Source organism: Eucalyptus grandis, chromosome 11, assembly GCF_016545825.1.
Source record: "Eucalyptus grandis isolate ANBG69807.140 chromosome 11, ASM1654582v1, whole genome shotgun sequence".
NCBI classification, from domain to species: Eukaryota; Viridiplantae; Streptophyta; class Magnoliopsida; order Myrtales; family Myrtaceae; genus Eucalyptus; species Eucalyptus grandis.
This window is the reverse complement of record NC_052622.1, coordinates 36,985,177-37,002,772: the sequence shown is the minus strand read 5'-3', so window position 1 is coordinate 37,002,772 and position 17,596 is coordinate 36,985,177. Positions and strand designations below refer to the sequence as shown.

The 17,596-nt window shown below is 38.7% G+C and overlaps 2 protein-coding genes across 3 annotated transcripts; one reads left to right on the top strand and one right to left on the bottom strand.

Moving 5' to 3' along the window:
* The first annotated feature begins 713 nt into the window (after positions 1-713).
* Positions 714-3,745, top strand: LOC104438328 (hypothetical protein). Of its 2 annotated transcripts, none has more exons than XM_018871600.2 (2): positions 714-1,073; positions 3,028-3,745. In XM_018871600.2, the coding sequence occupies exons 1-2, from the start codon at positions 844-846 to the stop codon at positions 3,455-3,457; spliced, it is 660 nt and encodes a 219-aa protein (XP_018727145.2). In that variant the 5' UTR covers positions 714-843; the 3' UTR covers positions 3,458-3,745. The 2 variants fall into 2 exon arrangements, 1 of the variants encoding a protein (XP_018727145.2); XR_005547787.1 differs by lacking the exon at positions 714-1,073 and adding an exon at positions 2,706-2,890 and having other exon boundaries at positions 3,028-3,134.
* A 491-nt stretch (positions 3,746-4,236) lies between these two features.
* Positions 4,237-10,799, bottom strand: LOC104440272 (tRNA-specific adenosine deaminase TAD3-like). The gene is made up of 9 exons (XM_039305321.1): positions 10,718-10,799; positions 10,535-10,589; positions 10,330-10,403; positions 8,922-9,001; positions 7,703-7,785; positions 6,773-6,872; positions 5,557-5,994; positions 4,953-5,062; positions 4,237-4,650 (listed from the first exon to the last, which is right to left on the bottom strand). The coding sequence occupies exons 1-9, from the start codon at positions 10,797-10,799 to the stop codon at positions 4,452-4,454; spliced, it is 1,221 nt and encodes a 406-aa protein (XP_039161255.1). The 3' UTR covers positions 4,237-4,451.
* Between the last annotated feature and the right edge of the window lie 6,797 nt (positions 10,800-17,596).

Below are 17,596 nucleotides of genomic sequence, written 5' to 3'. Positions count from 1 at the left end.
TCTTCACTTTCGCCTGCTTTAGCTCCAATTCAAATGGCTTTTATGCTTCCCTTATTTTTCAAAATGTACCGTAAAGCAATCCTAAAAATACCCAAATTTATATGTAACAAAAAATCTCAAATTTGCATAGCACGACAAAAAATCTTCAATTTTTGTCACGTTGGTATAAGTTTAACGTTAAAATGGGGGAAATATTCCCATATTTTATATGAATGTTAGTTTGATCTTGAAATTTTTAATTTTATCAATTCGGTTATAAAATTTTATGTGAAATTCTAACCAATTCTTGATGGCAATTTTTGCCAAAAATCGTGAACATGGTGATTTGCTACATAGGATTAACACCAACAATTGGACTGCATGTTAGTGATAGGACTAGATTAAAATTTCGCACAAAAATTTAGGATTGAATTAATTTTTATATAATATGTTTATTACAAATTGAGTAATTTTTCTCAAAAACTTCCTTCACGATCACTTCTTATAAAACAAATTAATCTCACCGATTCTCTAGGACTTATTCTCCATTTATTATTTGAAAAAAAAAAAAACAAAGCCTTCTCAATTCATCACTTATTAGAAAATGACATATATATGCTTTAGAAGTGCTGAGAGAAAGGGCTCTCACATTATCATATATATTTTTGCAATTTCTCTCTCTTCTTTCTTTTTCTTTTGAGGGCGATGACAGAGATTTTTAGTGTAACAAAAGACAAGCGTGATATCTGACTTTGGTGCTGGCTCCGCCTCCATATAAACCCTCCCCTCCTCCTTCACTCATTTCATATAATTCTGCTCACTTATCAAGCTCGCAGACACTCAGCATCATTCACACACACACAGATGGGGAAAGAGATAGTGAGCGCAGAGGAGGAGGATATGCAGAGATGGCTGAGGGAGTCCTCCTCCTCCTCCTCCTCGTCGATGCATCAGCAGCCGAAGCTGCCCCTGCTCTCGCTGAACCACGTGTCGTTCGTGTGCAAGTCGGTGGCCGAGTCCGTGAGGTTCTACGAGCGTGTCCTGGGCTTCTTCCTCATCAGGCGCCCTTCCTCCTTCAACTTCGAAGGCGCCTGGTAAATCCTAGCATGCCCGTTTTTGGTTTTTCGCTTTGCCCCCTTCGCTTCCCTTGTTGGAATCGCTGGGAATCAATGCTTTGAAACTTGTATGACGTCGGTCGGACCGGGGTGTACGCATTGTGGTACTGGCCCCGGTCTTAGATGTGGGCATTTCTTTGTACGTGGTCCGGTCAGTCCGGTCCGACGAAAAATGTAAGTGTGGTTAGAGCATGTAGATCTCTCAGCTCATCCCTAACTTATTTGGAGATGTTTGGTGGGGGTCGAAAGAGCGATTCTCGCATTGCGAACTACCCATCCTACATGAATCTTTTCATGCCATTTCACTAAAATCAACAAGAAGCTTTTGAAATGAGGCCCAGCTTATAGTGAGAAACATGTTTTCTCTAGATTCCAATCTTTATTAACGACGAAAACCTTTTAGCATGTCATCTTTGAAACCAAATTGTGTTTTTTTTTTTTTTTTTTGGGTTATGGTTTTGAGGGCTTTTAAATAAAGGGTTAATATCCTGAAAAACCCTAAACTGTATACATGTGACAAATTTATCAAAAACTATTTTTTTTTACCATGAAAAACTCTAAATTAGTACATTTGTGAAAAATTTACCCTGATTGACCATAAAAAAACCCTAACCTGATACATTTATGACAAATTTATCCCAAACTAATTTATTCGACTGCAAAAAAACCCAAGCTAGTAAATTTGTGAATATACCTTCCGTTAGATTAGATTAATACCACAAAAAAAAAATCACAAAAATTGTAAATTGTGACAAACGAAGCATAAAATCCCAAATCGGTATATCATTCAACTATCACATGTCATTTAACTTAATAATTTGACAGTAAAATTTAATGATAATTAACAGATGATAATTTTTTTTTGATGACCCGGGAACCCCGTACAGCCGGCAGTCGGTGAGGTAAACCCGAGGTGACGCTAGCGGAGGATCCACCACCCCGACGTCACACTTAAAATCTCGTGCGACCAGCGGGATTTAAACTCCTCTCCTCCTCGCAAAGGATCATGGGAGCCTTATCCAATCAGGCCACCGCAAGCGGTGGTAACAGAGGGTAAATTTGTCACAAATATATCAGTTTGGGGTAAATTTGTCAAATATATACCAGTTTAAGGTTTTTGGTGGTTAAAAGAATAGTTTATGGTAAATTTGTTATATGTGCATCAGTTTAGGATTTTTGAGGATATTAACCTTTAAATACCAACATGGTCTCCATCATCAAACCCTTTGGACCTACATAAGTCTTTTGAGATATTAAAGCATTTTAGCCTTAACTTTGCTTGATTCGTGCTTAGAACAGCTTGTTTTGCCCTTTTATATTGTTAGCAGCCTTTCTGAAGTGACTTCGTTTAGTGTGGAAAAGAAGCAAAGGAGTAAACATGAGGTGATGTGGGTTCCCCTTTTGGGGTGCGTTTATCATTTTTTTTTTTTTTTTTTTTTTTGGGGTTCATTTCCTCTTTTCTAATTTAGCAATGGGCCCCAAGTGTGCTGGCGAGACAGTCATTACAGATATTTAAAATTTTCTAAAGTAATTTTTTTGAGATAATTAAATGCTTAACAAGTGTGTAGGAAAAAGAGGAGAAGAAGAAATCCAATAAGAAAATCCTCATTTTAAAGCGATAGGTTGATTATCCATAATTTGGGATAACCAGATTGCGTCTCTTCCCATCTACTCTTTTGACTTGACACTCTTACCTTGATTAGTTAAATAAGAACAATTCTCCAATCCACCATCACCTGATAGCTTCTTTGAGCAGTTCTGTTTAGGTGGATGTTTAGTTCTTCTGGAACCTACATGTATAATAGTAGTCTTTTTGAATCTTGTTGATTTTTTCCTCTTTTGCGAAAATTATGGAATTCAAGAAAGATGTTTGATACACGAGTCGATGGCGCGGACCGGATTTGATAACAGAATCAGCCCTTCTCGTTTTCAGGCTGTTCAACTATGGAACTGGCATCCATTTGCTTGAAGTGGAGGATGTTCCTGCAAAGAAAGGGGCGATAAATCCCAAGGACAACCACATCTCCCTCCAGTGCTCCGACATGAAGCTCGTGATGAAGAAGCTGGAAGAGATGAACATTGAGTACGTGACCACAGTAGTCGAAGAGGGCGGCATCAAGGTCGATCAGCTGTTCTTCCACGACCTGGACGGTCGCATGATCGAGATCTGCAACTGTAACAACTTGCCGGTTCTTCCCCTGTCCTCTTGCCCACTCAAACTCCCCAAAACTAACAAGGACCCGTCCCCGTCCACATTGTATGATAAGTTCGAGAATTGGTGTTTGGACATACAATGCGCCATGGAAGTTGCGAATCAGATGATGGACACCTTGGTGAAGAACATGTTCGACATCTCGATATGAGCTGAATCTAGGATTTGACGTCGAAGCAAATTTTGCCGAGCAATTCAAAGGACCCCTTTCATGTATAGAATTTGCCAAGTCTCTCTCTGTGCAGGTTGCAAAATGAGTGTAAAGATTTGAACAATAAGGAGATGTTTCACCGTCTGGAAAAAGTACAAGCAAATTCAATCTTTGTTTCAATTAAGTAGCGTCTGTCTTATATCCCCTTCTTGGCTTAGCTGTAAAGGCTTTTGCAGCCTAGGGTTGTTGAGTCCATCGTCGCAGCTTCAAAATACAAGTAAAATCCATCAATTGTTGTATTGTGATAACTCATGCACATTAGCGCTCCTTTGGGGAAAGTTTTGGTGCCAAACTCACTAGTTGCAAAACTAAATAAGAGGACTGACCTACCGGAGCTATAATCTGCAAAATTTACCTTGCTATAAAAAATTTGAGTTCACAAATTGTTCAAAAGATCTTAGAAGAGCAGAGATGCATCATTGCAAGGCAATGGAAGGACAGGGATCACGAACTCTTCGAATAAGTTACAGACTGGGTCTTTCAAAGAAGTTGCCCAATCCTAAAGCCGATTTCAAGCTAGTGGGCAATTCAACTCAACAAGACATCTCAATAAAGGGTCAAGAGGCCATAACATACATGATAATGGAGCTGAGCAACATGCTATACTCGCAAGTCACCGCTCCTAGTCTTCGAAGCCATTTAGTGAGTCTTTCAGATGCTTCTTTCCCAATTACTATACCATCTCTCTCGTTCCTTGCTCTGCATATTTTATTCTCTCATTCATAAGAATAAAGCACGAGGGCCAACTTTATAATAACTATGGAATATCTACTACTTAAATATGGGCATCTAAATGCAATACAAAATAACTCGAACAAGATTAGAAAGGGGAAAAAGAAGTCCAAAATCTGATGACCAAGAAGATAAATGATGCAATACAATCTTCCTACTATCTTCTTCCCGCAAAATGTGAGGCACCCTCAACTCCACATTCTCATTCTCGGCTCCCAGATATCGATGTTTTGGCTTTGTTGAGGATATCCTGTGGCACCACAACCCTGAACACCACATATTGATGATTCAAGCTTTTTTCCCCCTGTAGCCGGTGAACGCTGCCCAACGCTTCCGCACTCAGATTTGGAAAAGCGTAAAACACATGCCTGATTCTCTGATGCACAAGTGCCATTGCACACCTTAAACAAGACAAGATGTAGCAGAAAAGTTTAATATCAGGAATTTCATCACTCTATTTCAAAAAATCTACAACTCTTAACGCTTGTTATGCCAAATGAATTGCAACTCTCCATTTTATTTTCTCCAGATCTCAAATGTGAAAAATATCTAATCTACAAAGAGGACAGGAATGCAAAGTGCATTTGCAAAGAACCAGTACTGTCCAAGGCAGAATCTCAGATATTTTGGGCAAAGGGTAATAAGCCAAATAGGCTGCACATGCACCAAACCAGATAGTTGCAGATGATTTGTTTTAACTTACATTGTGCATGGTTCCCAAACAAGGTAGATGTCATTGCCAGTGCATAAATACGGTCTACTCGAGAGATCACCATTTCCATGAGCAGTATCATCTTTTTCATCATTGTCGACCTGGATTCCCACAATTATATAGGTGTCAGTGCCAAGATAAAATATCGTCAGATTAAATGCAAAGGAGAAGCAGAGAATCGATCTATAGAATCGAATGCAATAGTTGGTTCCATAAGTTCAGTACCAAATGATCCTCAAGCATTTCATGTTCAGTGCCAACTAGTTAATTGGTGGACAATGCATGTATTATTGGTTGAGTAAGCATTGTCATGAAAAGGTGTTCACTTAATAATTATTGCATATACAGAGTTGACTGTTAGCAAGTCTATCAAGACAATGAAATTGACTGAGGGATGATCATAACATGCACCCAACCATCCAAGAGCTAATCGGAGTTTGAGTTGAGCAATAACAAATGAAATAGTATGATGATATTCACAAATGTTGAGAAAAGATGATGCACTTTATGACAAATAAGCAGATGATACTTAGATGCCATTGTCATGCTAGAAACGCTTGCCAGGATTTCCTTCACATGTAGAGGAAAAGCATACGTCGTTGCCATCAGTTTTCCGTCTTTTTGCTTGAGACTTTGCAGGAGATAGAATAAACTTCTCTTTGGTAGCTTCATCTTTGTATCTCACATCAGGGAATAAGCGTCTGTCCCTGGCAGCAGATGATTCAATGGCCACCATCGCAGCGTGTCGCAACAGGTGCCAAAATGAAGAGCTCCTGCCAGTCTGTTCATCTACCCACCATCGTGGATGTAGACAAGAAATGGATGTCTCAACTTGCTCTGCCCCACCTGAGGAACAGCGTTGAAGACATGATTCATGCTTTGTCCATCGAGTCATTTCAGCAGAAGATTTGGTGGAACTACTATATTCAGCACCAACTTCTGTTTTTGGAGTTTGCCAAGAGCAGACTTCATCACATGCCCCTGCAATCACTTGATTAGATAGAGGATCTACAATTGCTGCAGCATTGACCACCTGTGGACAAGAGAAGGGTGTAACAAAAGCAAACTTTGTGCAATTTCCACAACATACGAGGTTCCCACACCAGCATAAAACAAAATTGGACGCATGACTAGGGAGCAACATGAAGTACTACATTTCCTTCCCAAAACCTCTATTTTACTACTTCTATGCATGAACATTTCAAGGGATAAATGTCTAAAGGACCCAGCCTTCAAAATGATCAAATTGTTCTCCACTATTATAAAACAGTTTTCTTCTAGTTTTTTGGTTCCAAAGTCAATAAACGTGACTTTCACGTAAAAACTTCACATTCCTGTCAAGTTAATTGCAACGAGTAAATCTCACTTCCTGTTACCAAACCCAAAATGATTCTTTTATAAGCTAATGCGAGCTATGGTAAGTCCTCTATGGCTTGATGGGAAAATTGTTGAAAGTGCAAACACTGGAGCAGTTAGAAATGATACTCGTCGAACATGTACTTGGATGTGCTTTACTTCACACAATACTGATTCAAAGGAAAATAAAAAGTAGCACAAAGGGAAGGCCTTTGAGCATGCCAAATTGTCTCACAAAATGTCAAAGCAGTATAACGCTCGGAAAGAAATGATTGCCATGTATAAGAGAATTTCTTTTCTTTCTTTAGTTGGTAAGATGGGGAGGCCAGGTTAATACTCATATTCAAGAACTTTGAGATCTTGACTAGTCAGAGATATAAGTAGCTGTGAACTTGATGAAATCAATCAAAGTTACATTCATTAATTGCAAGTCAAGGGCATACCTGAACACTTACCACATTACCATGAGATTTCACCAATTCCAGAGCATACTTCATAAAACTTACAACCGATTGTGAGTCTTCATCACTAAACCCAGTTATGCCACTGATATTGCTGCTATGCGGAAAATCAGAAGTTAAGAGAACAAATAGTAATGACATAGGGTATGTATCAGTGCACATTATACACATGAATAGAGTAACAGATAATTCCTTGTGATCATTGACAAGAAGTAAAATTAGGAAATGCTAAAATAATGGTCAAATATTTGCACAAACTCCATTGAATTGAGTCACACAGAGGTGGAGCTTGCGTTTGATTGCAAAAGGTGGGAGAGGAGAATGATAAGACTTAAACCTGGCCTAGTGACTTAAAAAGAGTGTTTTCCAACCAACTAGACAACTCTTGGTCTCTATAGCCAAGATTCAGTAGCAACCTTTATGCATGATGGAGATGACTTGATTAGTTATTCCTTGAAAGTAACTTCTCAGGTTTATATATAACCCAAAACTCCTCTCAGTCAGATGCAACCAAAACTAAAATAACTCAGCAGAACAAAGTAAAATCAATCACATCCTAAATTTCTAAAAACAAAGCTTATCAAATTTGAGATGGCCACTCAAAATGCAACTCTTTGTAAGTCTTTGGTTTTCAGACTCCAACTTCCAACTTATCTGCTTGGAAATAAATTCTGGAGGTAAAAAGTATAAAATGAACACCCAATGCTGCCCAAGAGAATATCAATTTCCTTAAGAAAGTTATCCTGGAAAAACCACCTTAACCTGCTTCATTGATTGAGACAAAATCAGAATTAGAGACATCTGCACAGCTGATGCAAATACCCTAAACCAGCAAAAATGTCCTAAAACATGATGACAATATGTTGATCCTAAGACATGAACATGCATTACCATTACTGTTGGGAATATTTAAAAGAGACGTACTAGGTTGGTGGATGGTATGAGGTGGGCCATAGCTTGCACTGTTCTACCCACTCTTCCTTTGACGACGCAGCATATTTGCAGACCTATCACAAATTACCATGAATAAGCACAAAGAACAAAATCCCACTTTGCCACCACATAATGAAGTGAAACAACGCCATTTTCAGGTTACATGTTACAGGGAGTTCTTATGTAGCATAACTTCTTATGCTTATATTTGGATTACAAATATACACTGATTAAGATAAGCATGATATACAGAAAATAAAGCATTAGAATTTTATTAACAACTAATAGACTTTCCTAATATCAAATCATCTGTGCACTTTGAAAGATTTGAGAAGGATACACACTTACACCTAACAATAGGATACAGCTTCTTTTCATGCCATAATGAACTTAAAAAGACAGGTTACATGATGAAAAAGAAAAATGAAAACAAATTCAAGAGATGGAAACTTTGTTCAAATTTAGGGTTTGAAAGCCAAATTGATTTATATATACAGTGACATCCTACCCAGCAACTGAAGTGCTATGTTAGAGAATCTAATGCCATTGACAATACGGATGTTTGCTGTTGCTTCATTATTATCAACCAATGAAGATGTTTCAACTCCTTATTCACTTGAAGTGCAGTTCACTGGCTGTGCGGACATAATAGAGCAAACAATATTAGTGTACAACAACCAATACCAAGAAGCCCTCTTTGGCATAAATAGCCTATAAAGCATTGAAAAAAACTACAAAGACCAAAAGAAATTCCCTAGCGAAGCCCAGAGTGGTCCGCTCGGGTCATAAACACAACTTTACCTCCTAAAGCAGCAGAAAGGAGATCATCACAAAAGAACTCCTTTCAGCTAAGCGACATTTTGATATAGATATATCAGCCGATATGCATTAGTTACTTAAATGAGATGTCCCATAAATAAATAAATAAAAAGGAGGGAGAATTTGTGAAATAAAATCTTCTAGAACTTGGAAAATGGGAGAAGAGAAAAGGCATCAACAGATGTCAAATTTGCTAGCGGTCCAAGGTAGGGTAAGATACTCTGTGAGTAAACATCGTTACTCACAGATACCATAACTTGTCAAAGCTGCATATGATTCTCTCTACAAGTTATTGAAGATAATGTAAAACATGGGAAAATCAACATGAAATGCTGACAAGAAAACAACCCACTTTTGCCACAAAAGGACTCAACTGATAAGAACTCATTACATCCTTCACGTCACATGGAATTCCATCAAAATCACCATTTTCGGGAGCCAGACATAAGATCACTGATAGCTGAATTTTTACTGTCAAAACCATTACAACAACTAGACAGTTCAAGAAATACATAAAAAATCAGTTAAAGAAGTGCTGAAAAGCTGGGTAGTTAAAAGATGATTTGTTGATGAAAAATACAAACACCTATCCCAGGTTTCCATCAAATCGACCTTGCATAGTAAATAATTAGAAGATTCTCCGAGACAATTACCAGTTCATCCTCAAATGCAAATTATTGTATATTGAGTAGGCCACTGTTTTTGTTTGGTTTCTTGTTTTCTCAATTTTCTGATCTTTCAATCCTATTTACTTCCTGCTAATGTTCCTTTTCTACACAGGATGTGCACATAAGAGGTATTGTAATCCTATTCAATCAATTTTCACGATTGATAAGGAAAAACCAACAACTGAGCACTTCAATTAACAAGCAATACAGGTTGTTTTCATAATTCTTCATCAGGTTTTTCAATGACTTGCATAGCTAAGACATACTAGAAAACAAGCTAAAGACCAGAAACCAATGGTAGCATTTGAGTTTCATCAAAAAACATTCTTCCTGAATCAGGCATTTTGTATTCATAATAGTCCCTCAAAAGAATTTCCAGCAGTAGAAGAAGAAAATTCAGGATATGCATGCAGAATGGAGGAGGCAAGGAGCACCCCTCATTCACCCCACGACATAAGCAAACCATCCACAGAAACCACAGCTTCATCACTTGAGTGTGGCTTAGGACTAAGTGTCTTGCTGAGCAATTACACCGATGATGTGAATATGACTTTAAATATCTAATGCTGATTGATTTGTTATACTCAAGTTAATGACTTACGGTGCTTCCAATGCAGACAAAGCTTTCTCATAACTTTGGGGATTAAAAGTTCAGATATAATTTCTTTGATCCGATGACAATTGCCATGCATGAGGTCAGAGGATTCTATTCCCTCTTTTCTGTTACTAAAAGAGCAATAAATACACAGGACTGATGTCTAATCAAGAATTACACACGTGAGGATAAACAACAAACATTTAATTCTTTGCATGAAATTGTTCCCGTTGAATGACCCTTGCATGATGACAACAACATTGCAATGGTTTTTTTAATGCTTTTAAAGGGTAACCCATAAACAAAAGGCGATAGAAAGACCTAGTTAAGCAACTACTCTTATGTTCACTTAATGAGTAAAGCTTCACCTTATGATTTCACAATCTTCTAATTCCATATCCGACATGCACAGCAAAAATTGATCGTCAAATTTAAAAAATGCAAGAAACAATGATGTTCAAATATCAATATCACTAAGTGACCAATCACACCAGTGACAAACATAACACCAATATGCTTATGAACAAAGAATGCACCTCCTTCGAGACACTTCTTCTTCACCCGCTTCACGTGGTGGAGGTCCTCCAATGGCGCAATTTGACTCAAACGCCTAACCAACAACCAAACAATGGATTCCCAAAACATTTGAGCGGCAAATCAAACCATATACGAAACGGCAATTTCTGAGAAGCGCAGAACGAGCTTTAACACATAAATCCAAAGTAAGACACTGAGACTGACCTCATGATAGTGTTCGTGAGCTTCGGCTGCTCAATCTGAGCTGCGACCACGTTCACTGCATGCAGGAAAAGGAAAAAAAAAAAACGCAACGAAACGCCAATTCCGAAGCGCAGAACACATCAGCAACACGTCAAGTTCGGATCTTTCGCTCAGGATTCGGTCGGTCGTCCATGAAGGATATACCTGTGAGTTGCTGATCAGGCGGAATCGGCGGCCTGCCGGGGACGTGGACGATTTGCCACGCATCGTCGTTCTTGCTGTTCATCGCTCTTCGCAACTATCTCCGGTCGCCGGAAGCACGAAAAGCGGCGGGAAACCGCGATGCCGTCGGCGGTAGCGAAGCTCGCCGGCGGCTGAAAGTGGAAGAAGCGGCGACCTTCGACGGAGAGAGAAAGAGAGAGAACTCGTGCCTGATTGTGGGCCTGAACCGGCCCATTCACTTTCAAGCCCGCCCATTCGCTGTTACAGTGGCTCTTTTTTTTTTCTTTTCTTAATTGATTTTCTTTGAAAGATATTTCTTGTAATTTTCTTTTATAGTTATTGGATAGTACAGCATTTATCATATTCTTAACATTCGCCATCAGGATTTAATCACATGCTGAATAGATAAAAGACCCTGGAAAAGGTAAATAAATTACTCAAAAGATCAAAAATTTCGAATATATAAGCAAACGGAGGCGAATCCTTATTTATCATCCGATAAAATGGGGTTCCTGCAAATTTGTCTGGTGGATACGACTTTTCAAACAAAAATGATCGTGCAGCGACAATGAATTGCTACGATGCAGATTTATTTATTTATTTATTTATTTTTTTACGATGCAGATTTAATATGCATGATAAGTTGATTTTTTTGTTTCTTTTCTTCCTATACGGATCAGCTTTGAATGGTTAAAGGCGGGGAAGAGAGAGAGAGAGAGAGCCGAGGGTTCTGCCCTCATGTCCGGTCAAAGGAGAGAGAGGACGAGATCGATATGAAGAAGAACAGTGGAGAGAAAGACAGACTGCAGAAGAGAGAGAGAGAGAGAGAAGAGAGAGAAAGGAGAATCATTAATGTCGGGGCAGTGCGGGGAGAAATAATTGGGCCGTCCCCTCTGATTCCGGACTCGTCTTGTCCGCATCGGATTCCTCCTCCGTACGCCTCCCACCTCACCGCATTCCTCGCTCACCAACCCCCCTCCCTCCCTCCCCCCCCCCCCCGCCGTCCGATGATCTCTTTGTCTCGAGCCTTGGCGAAACCGACGGTGGCGATCGACCGACGTGGGGACGGTTCGGTGGGGGCAAGAAAAAGGGCGAAAAGCATGTTAAAATTCGATCGTCTCTAATTGGGGCAGAACTAAGAAAATATGATGGTTTCCGAAAGACCATCTCGGCTTTGGGTGAAAATGGGGGAAGGGGGAATTCTTCCCTGTGGACCTGAGTTCATTGAACCATGTGGAATATATCAACAAACTCATCTCATGGGTTTTCACACGTAGAAACTGGGGAATAGAGTGAATGGCCATAATAGAGTTGATGATTCTAAATTTGAAATTCAAAGTTGGATTTGACAAAATGTATTACAAAAAAAATTTAAGTTTGGGTTTTCGATGATTAGTGTTGTAATAATGATTGGAATGTACATTGTTGCGACCTGCAATGATTATAGGAATTGAGGAATTTGTATTTAGATAGGCTATCAAGGGATTTGAATATATTTATTCATGCAATGCATTTTTCATTGACAAACTTTTGAATGGTAATGTTCATTTGTTTCAACTAGTAGTTTGCAAGCTTCTTTATGCTTGAATGGTCCAATTTGGCATAAAGGCACATTCGGGTAGATTTAGGAAAGAGCATTTCATTTTCAAGGTTAGCCTCGCTCGAGAGGCTCGAACTACGTTTGCCCTTTTCGAAAAATTCGGCGCATTGGTTTTTTAACAGGTAAGCCCGAGCAACAAATTAAACCCAATTGGAGGGCTCGATTTACGTCAAGCCAATTATTACATCCACAACTGGCAAGCTAACTCCAAAAAGGCCAAGTCCTTTTTGGCCGTAAGAGGGGACACGAACGGTCGCAGCGAGAGCAGGATAGCAGCAAGGGTGGAAACTGGAGAGAGAGAGAAGGGGATGTACGAAGACAGTCGAGACTAAAACAGGGTTTTGCTTATTTATAAAAGAAAAATTGTTCTAATCGCAGCTGTTGATTTATCATGATCTAACGGTAGAGAATGTCGATCCTAGTCTAATCAATCCAACCGTATAGATCCACTTGATCTAATGGTGATAACTATTGGCCCTCGTCTCTTAAATTTAATGTAGGAGATTGGTATGCACTGCCGGTTTCAGCTAAATCCTTCTTAATCTGCAAAATCCTTGCCTAGATTCCGGCTTTAGTAGAAGGATCAGTAACAAGGATCCGTGACCAGGCCGGCGTAACCAGCTTCGGCAAAGGATAATCAATGAGCGGCCGAGAGAGATCCGTCAAAGAGACGGAGCATAAGGATGAGACCGCCCGCAGTACTACTTACCGACTCACCGACCAGCAGCGGGCAGCGGGAAACGGCGACACGGAGCGGTCACCGCGCAAGGTGAGGGACGCGTTCAGCTGACAAGAGAGGAGAATCTGGTGGCAGTGGACATGGGGCGCTGCTTGCCGAGGAGACGTACACCGGGCACTACAGTAAATAGAAAAAAAAAAGAAAGGGAGCTTTGCCCTTTCAGCACAACCGGCTGGTCAGTCAACAAGCGAGGGAACCGCGAGATGGGAGCGAACGGCCCTTGGCTGGGTGAAGATGTACTGAACAGTGAACATAGGCGAGCACTAGCGGCGAGAGGGGACGCGAACGGTCGCCGGGAGAGCAGGGCAGCGGCAAGGGTGGAAACTGGAGAGAGAGAGGAGGGGATGTACGGAGGAAGTCGTACGAGACTAAAACAGGGTTTTGCTCATTTATAAAAGAAAAATCGTTCTAATCGCAGCTGTTGATTTATTATGATCTAACGGTAGAGAATGTCATCCTAATCTAATCAATCCAACCGTATAGATCCACTTGATCTAATGGTGATAGCTATTGGCCCTCGTCTCTTAAATTTAATGTAGGAGATTGGGTCTATGTAATAGTGGAAGTTGTCAATTCTCCTCCAATAAATTCAACGAGATTGAATCACTTGTCCATTTAACGATTCTAAAGAACTTCTTTTGGATAAATGACATTGGATTTCTATTTGTGACGCGTTGCTGTAAATCACATAGCGGAAGTCGCAAAAATCATCCTTATTATTACCCGACATTTGGTTTTGGTTATGTAAAAATATTTCATTAATTTATTCCGCGAGTCAGTCTCCTCATGGCAATAGTTTTTTTTATTCAAAAGTGGACAAAATATGCTCGATCAACACCACATATCGACATGTGGTACTCATGCCTACAAGCTTCTAAACACAATTACACTTACAATCCTCATACTTTTGGGAATTTTCGAGTTTGATACCTATATTTTGTTCTTGCTATAATTTTAGTCCCCTTATCAATTTCATTTTTAAATATCCTCATAGCATTGATTATAACGATTTTCGGTACAATTTTTCATATTTTCATTTCACATAAAATTTTAGTGATGCAACCTATCATTTAAATGCATTGTATATATGTGTATAGTGATTTTATAGTTAATAGTAATGGCTTTGTTATTCACATCTGACCTCATTTTCAAGATTTATCACACGTATAAATGCGAATCGCAACAATTCTCGCTATCACACGAAGTATGAGTTTGGAAGAGTTCATGATCGTGATCGAATAAATTCACATGACCAAAGGAACCTTGAAGGATGAAATGATGATATCTCTTGAAATACATACCAAACTTTTATAGTCAAGTATCCATAAATTGAATCTTTTTCGGCCAAGGGCCGAGGTCGAGCCACGGCAGCAAACATGATGTGTGAAGAAATATGAAGTATCTTCATGTGAAGAAGAAAGTGAAGAAGAGCATAGGAGTCAAAAGCAACCTAAGAAAATGTCTGACAAGCCACGGAAAGGGGGAGCAAATATGCTCAAAGTACTGTAGCAAAAGCACTGTTTGATACTGTTTATATTCTGTTTGGCATCACATCAAAGTCTATAATGCCGCCAGGCATTACATCAAACCAATCTGCAAAGCATCCTGCAAAGTCTATAATGCCTTAAGTTATCACATCGAACCAGTCTGTAAAGCATCCTAAAGTGCTCTACATTATTAGGTCATGACAAAGTCTATAATGCCCCCAGCATGCGTTGTATAAAACAAACTTCAATCAGAAATCATATAAAGAGTTGGATAAGGACGCGTTTGGTAACGATTCTGTTCCGGGAAATATATTATGATAAAAAATTTTATTTTTTATTCTATTATCGGAAACTGAGGAGTAAAAGAACACGTTTGATTACTGTCCAAAATTTATAATTCTGTAATAGAATTGTGTTTGATACCATGTTCATTGATTGTTACAAATCAATTTCTTTTAATTTTTAAATAATTTTTAAAATTTTTTCATTTTTTTTTTCCTTTTTCTCATATTCTTCTTCTTCTTCCTGTGGTCGATCATCGGTCGGCGACCTTACCGGAGTGTCGTCAGCCCTCGTCGACCGAGTCTCGCCGGTGGCTAGGCCGACCTCACCAGGGTTGGGCAAGGCTCGCTTGGCCACCGGCAGGGATGGGCGTCGCGAGGCTTGCCCAACCCTGGTGGCCAGGCGAGCCTTGCCGGACCGGCGAACGACAACCGGCGGCGACGAGCGGTGGTGGACGGCGGTCGTGAGATGGCCAAAGGGAAGAAGAAGAAAATTTGGTTTTTGATTCTCAAATTTATTTCCGAAACAAGAATCAACTTTTTTTTTTTTTTTTATTCTTGATTCCACTCTCAATCTATTCCCGGGAATGAAAATTTTACCAAACATGATTCTTGGCCCAAATTGATTTTAAGAACAAAAAATCAGAATTTGGCCATGTTTGGATGATTATCAAACATGACCTAAAAGAGTTGATTCTTGTACGCACTCTCTAATAATTTTCTAAATGTCTTTTCTCTCTTTCCTCTCCCGTGACATGTGTACAATTCGAGAAGGGTCCGTGTCCCCTCCCACGGTACAAGGAAACAAACGTAAATATGAGCTAATTTCATTGATTAACTTTCCAACCAAAATTTTTGTCCTCCCCATTTTCTGCATATTTTTTTCAAAATAATCATAAATTCCATATTTAGTTAATTAGGTCTAATGTGAATAGAGTTATTTAGCCATTCCAATTATTTTATTCTTAGAAAAAAAATTCTGAAATTAAGATTTTGAGAATACTTACATTAACTAAAAGTATATGATGATTTTATTAATTGAGGATGAAAATATTCTCACCTTATGAGGTAAAATTAAAAATGTCAATGTATTTCTTTTGTGAGAATAACACATTAGCGCAATTCAGGCTCAAATTATGTTAAAATGATTTTTTGAGTTGGCAATATAAATAAAAGTTAAGAAAAAAAAGTAGTTAAGAGAATGATTTTCCTCATGTTGTTCATAAAGTATGGATAATGACTACAAATACAAAAATTATGGATATTTTTATCACATATATCGTCATTGTAAAAATGTGTGTATATATATACAATCTGAGAAAGGAAATACAAATTTATTTGCCGTATAAGTTACATGTTAAAAATAAAAGTTGATTGTTCTGATTATGTAAAATCTATTTGTGTCAAGAAAAATTCACATTACAATTGTACAGGATAAAAGTCCATTGAAATATGATCTATATTATGTACATTGTTGACGTAAAAGTCTTTTTTTATACAGCAGTCTCAGAATAGGAACACAAACCTTAAATCTACATGCTAAACATAAAAATCGTAATATTTGTCATTATTTTTGCACCGTCGGCACAGAACAAAAATATATGGAAGGGAATGGTGGAAGAAAAGAAAAAATAAATAAATAGGAATTTCTATAAAATTTCAGACGTCATAAGATTTTGGAGATGTGGACGTCATTCGGGAAAAGAGAAGGGTACATCGTCACAGCTGGAACTTTGGCTCCATCCCCAGGTCGATTATAAGAAGAGAAGACCCATGGGAGCAGAAAACAACTTCGACTTCAACCCCTTGAAATTACTTCTCCGCTAGAGAGTTTTACCTGCTCGCGGCACGGCAAGGAAACCTCCATGGATATCCAAGACAGTTCGATTCCGAAACCATCGCCAGGTATGTTCTGTTCTTTCCTTTCTTTGTTCTGATTTCATCCCAAAAGGTGACGGAAAAATTGGAGAAGTGTCGCTTTTTGGGGTTTAATTTCTACGATATATAAAATGGCAACATTTTTATTTATTTATTACTTAACAAGTATCCTGACACTTTATAAAGGAAACCCTCGTAAAAAAGGAAAGAGTGTGAAAGGAGAATAATTTGTGCCGAACTTGATGGCGTGTTTGGTCTGTGAAAATTTTCCAATTTCCTGTTTTTCTTTCCACAAGTTTTCAATGAAAATACGTTTGGTAGAAACTTTGGTTGCCGTGTTTTCAACATCTGAACTTTAAAACTCAAAACGACCAAAATTGACAGTATATTTACAAGATTTGCTTTAAACAACTACACCCGACATGTTTCTATAACTTTCATTCCTATTGAAAGCTCTTACTTTTCACCCTCCAATCGTCTTTTCAAGAAAATGGAAGTTGAAATGAGGAGCAATTTTCACTAAAACATTTCCGTAAACCGGATGTACCTTAAATACATGAGCTGACTCAAGAGGCAAAAATATCGATTCGACTAAGCTGGAACTCATCCAATTAAAGTTGTGCTCTTAACCCGAGTCCAGGGTACCTAAAATCATGCGATGGACTCAAGTACGTACCCTAAAAAGACATTGCTTAGAATTTTCTGGAGTGACCAATGGAAAATGACTCCTAAATAATTTGGAAAGTCCAACTAAATCATCGGAAAAAATTTTCTTTTTGAAAAAGATATTACATCCATATTATTGGGGGACGCAAAATTCTTTGTCCCGGTAATTTTAACCAAGTGATTTAAATTGTCACCACAGAACAGTATGAG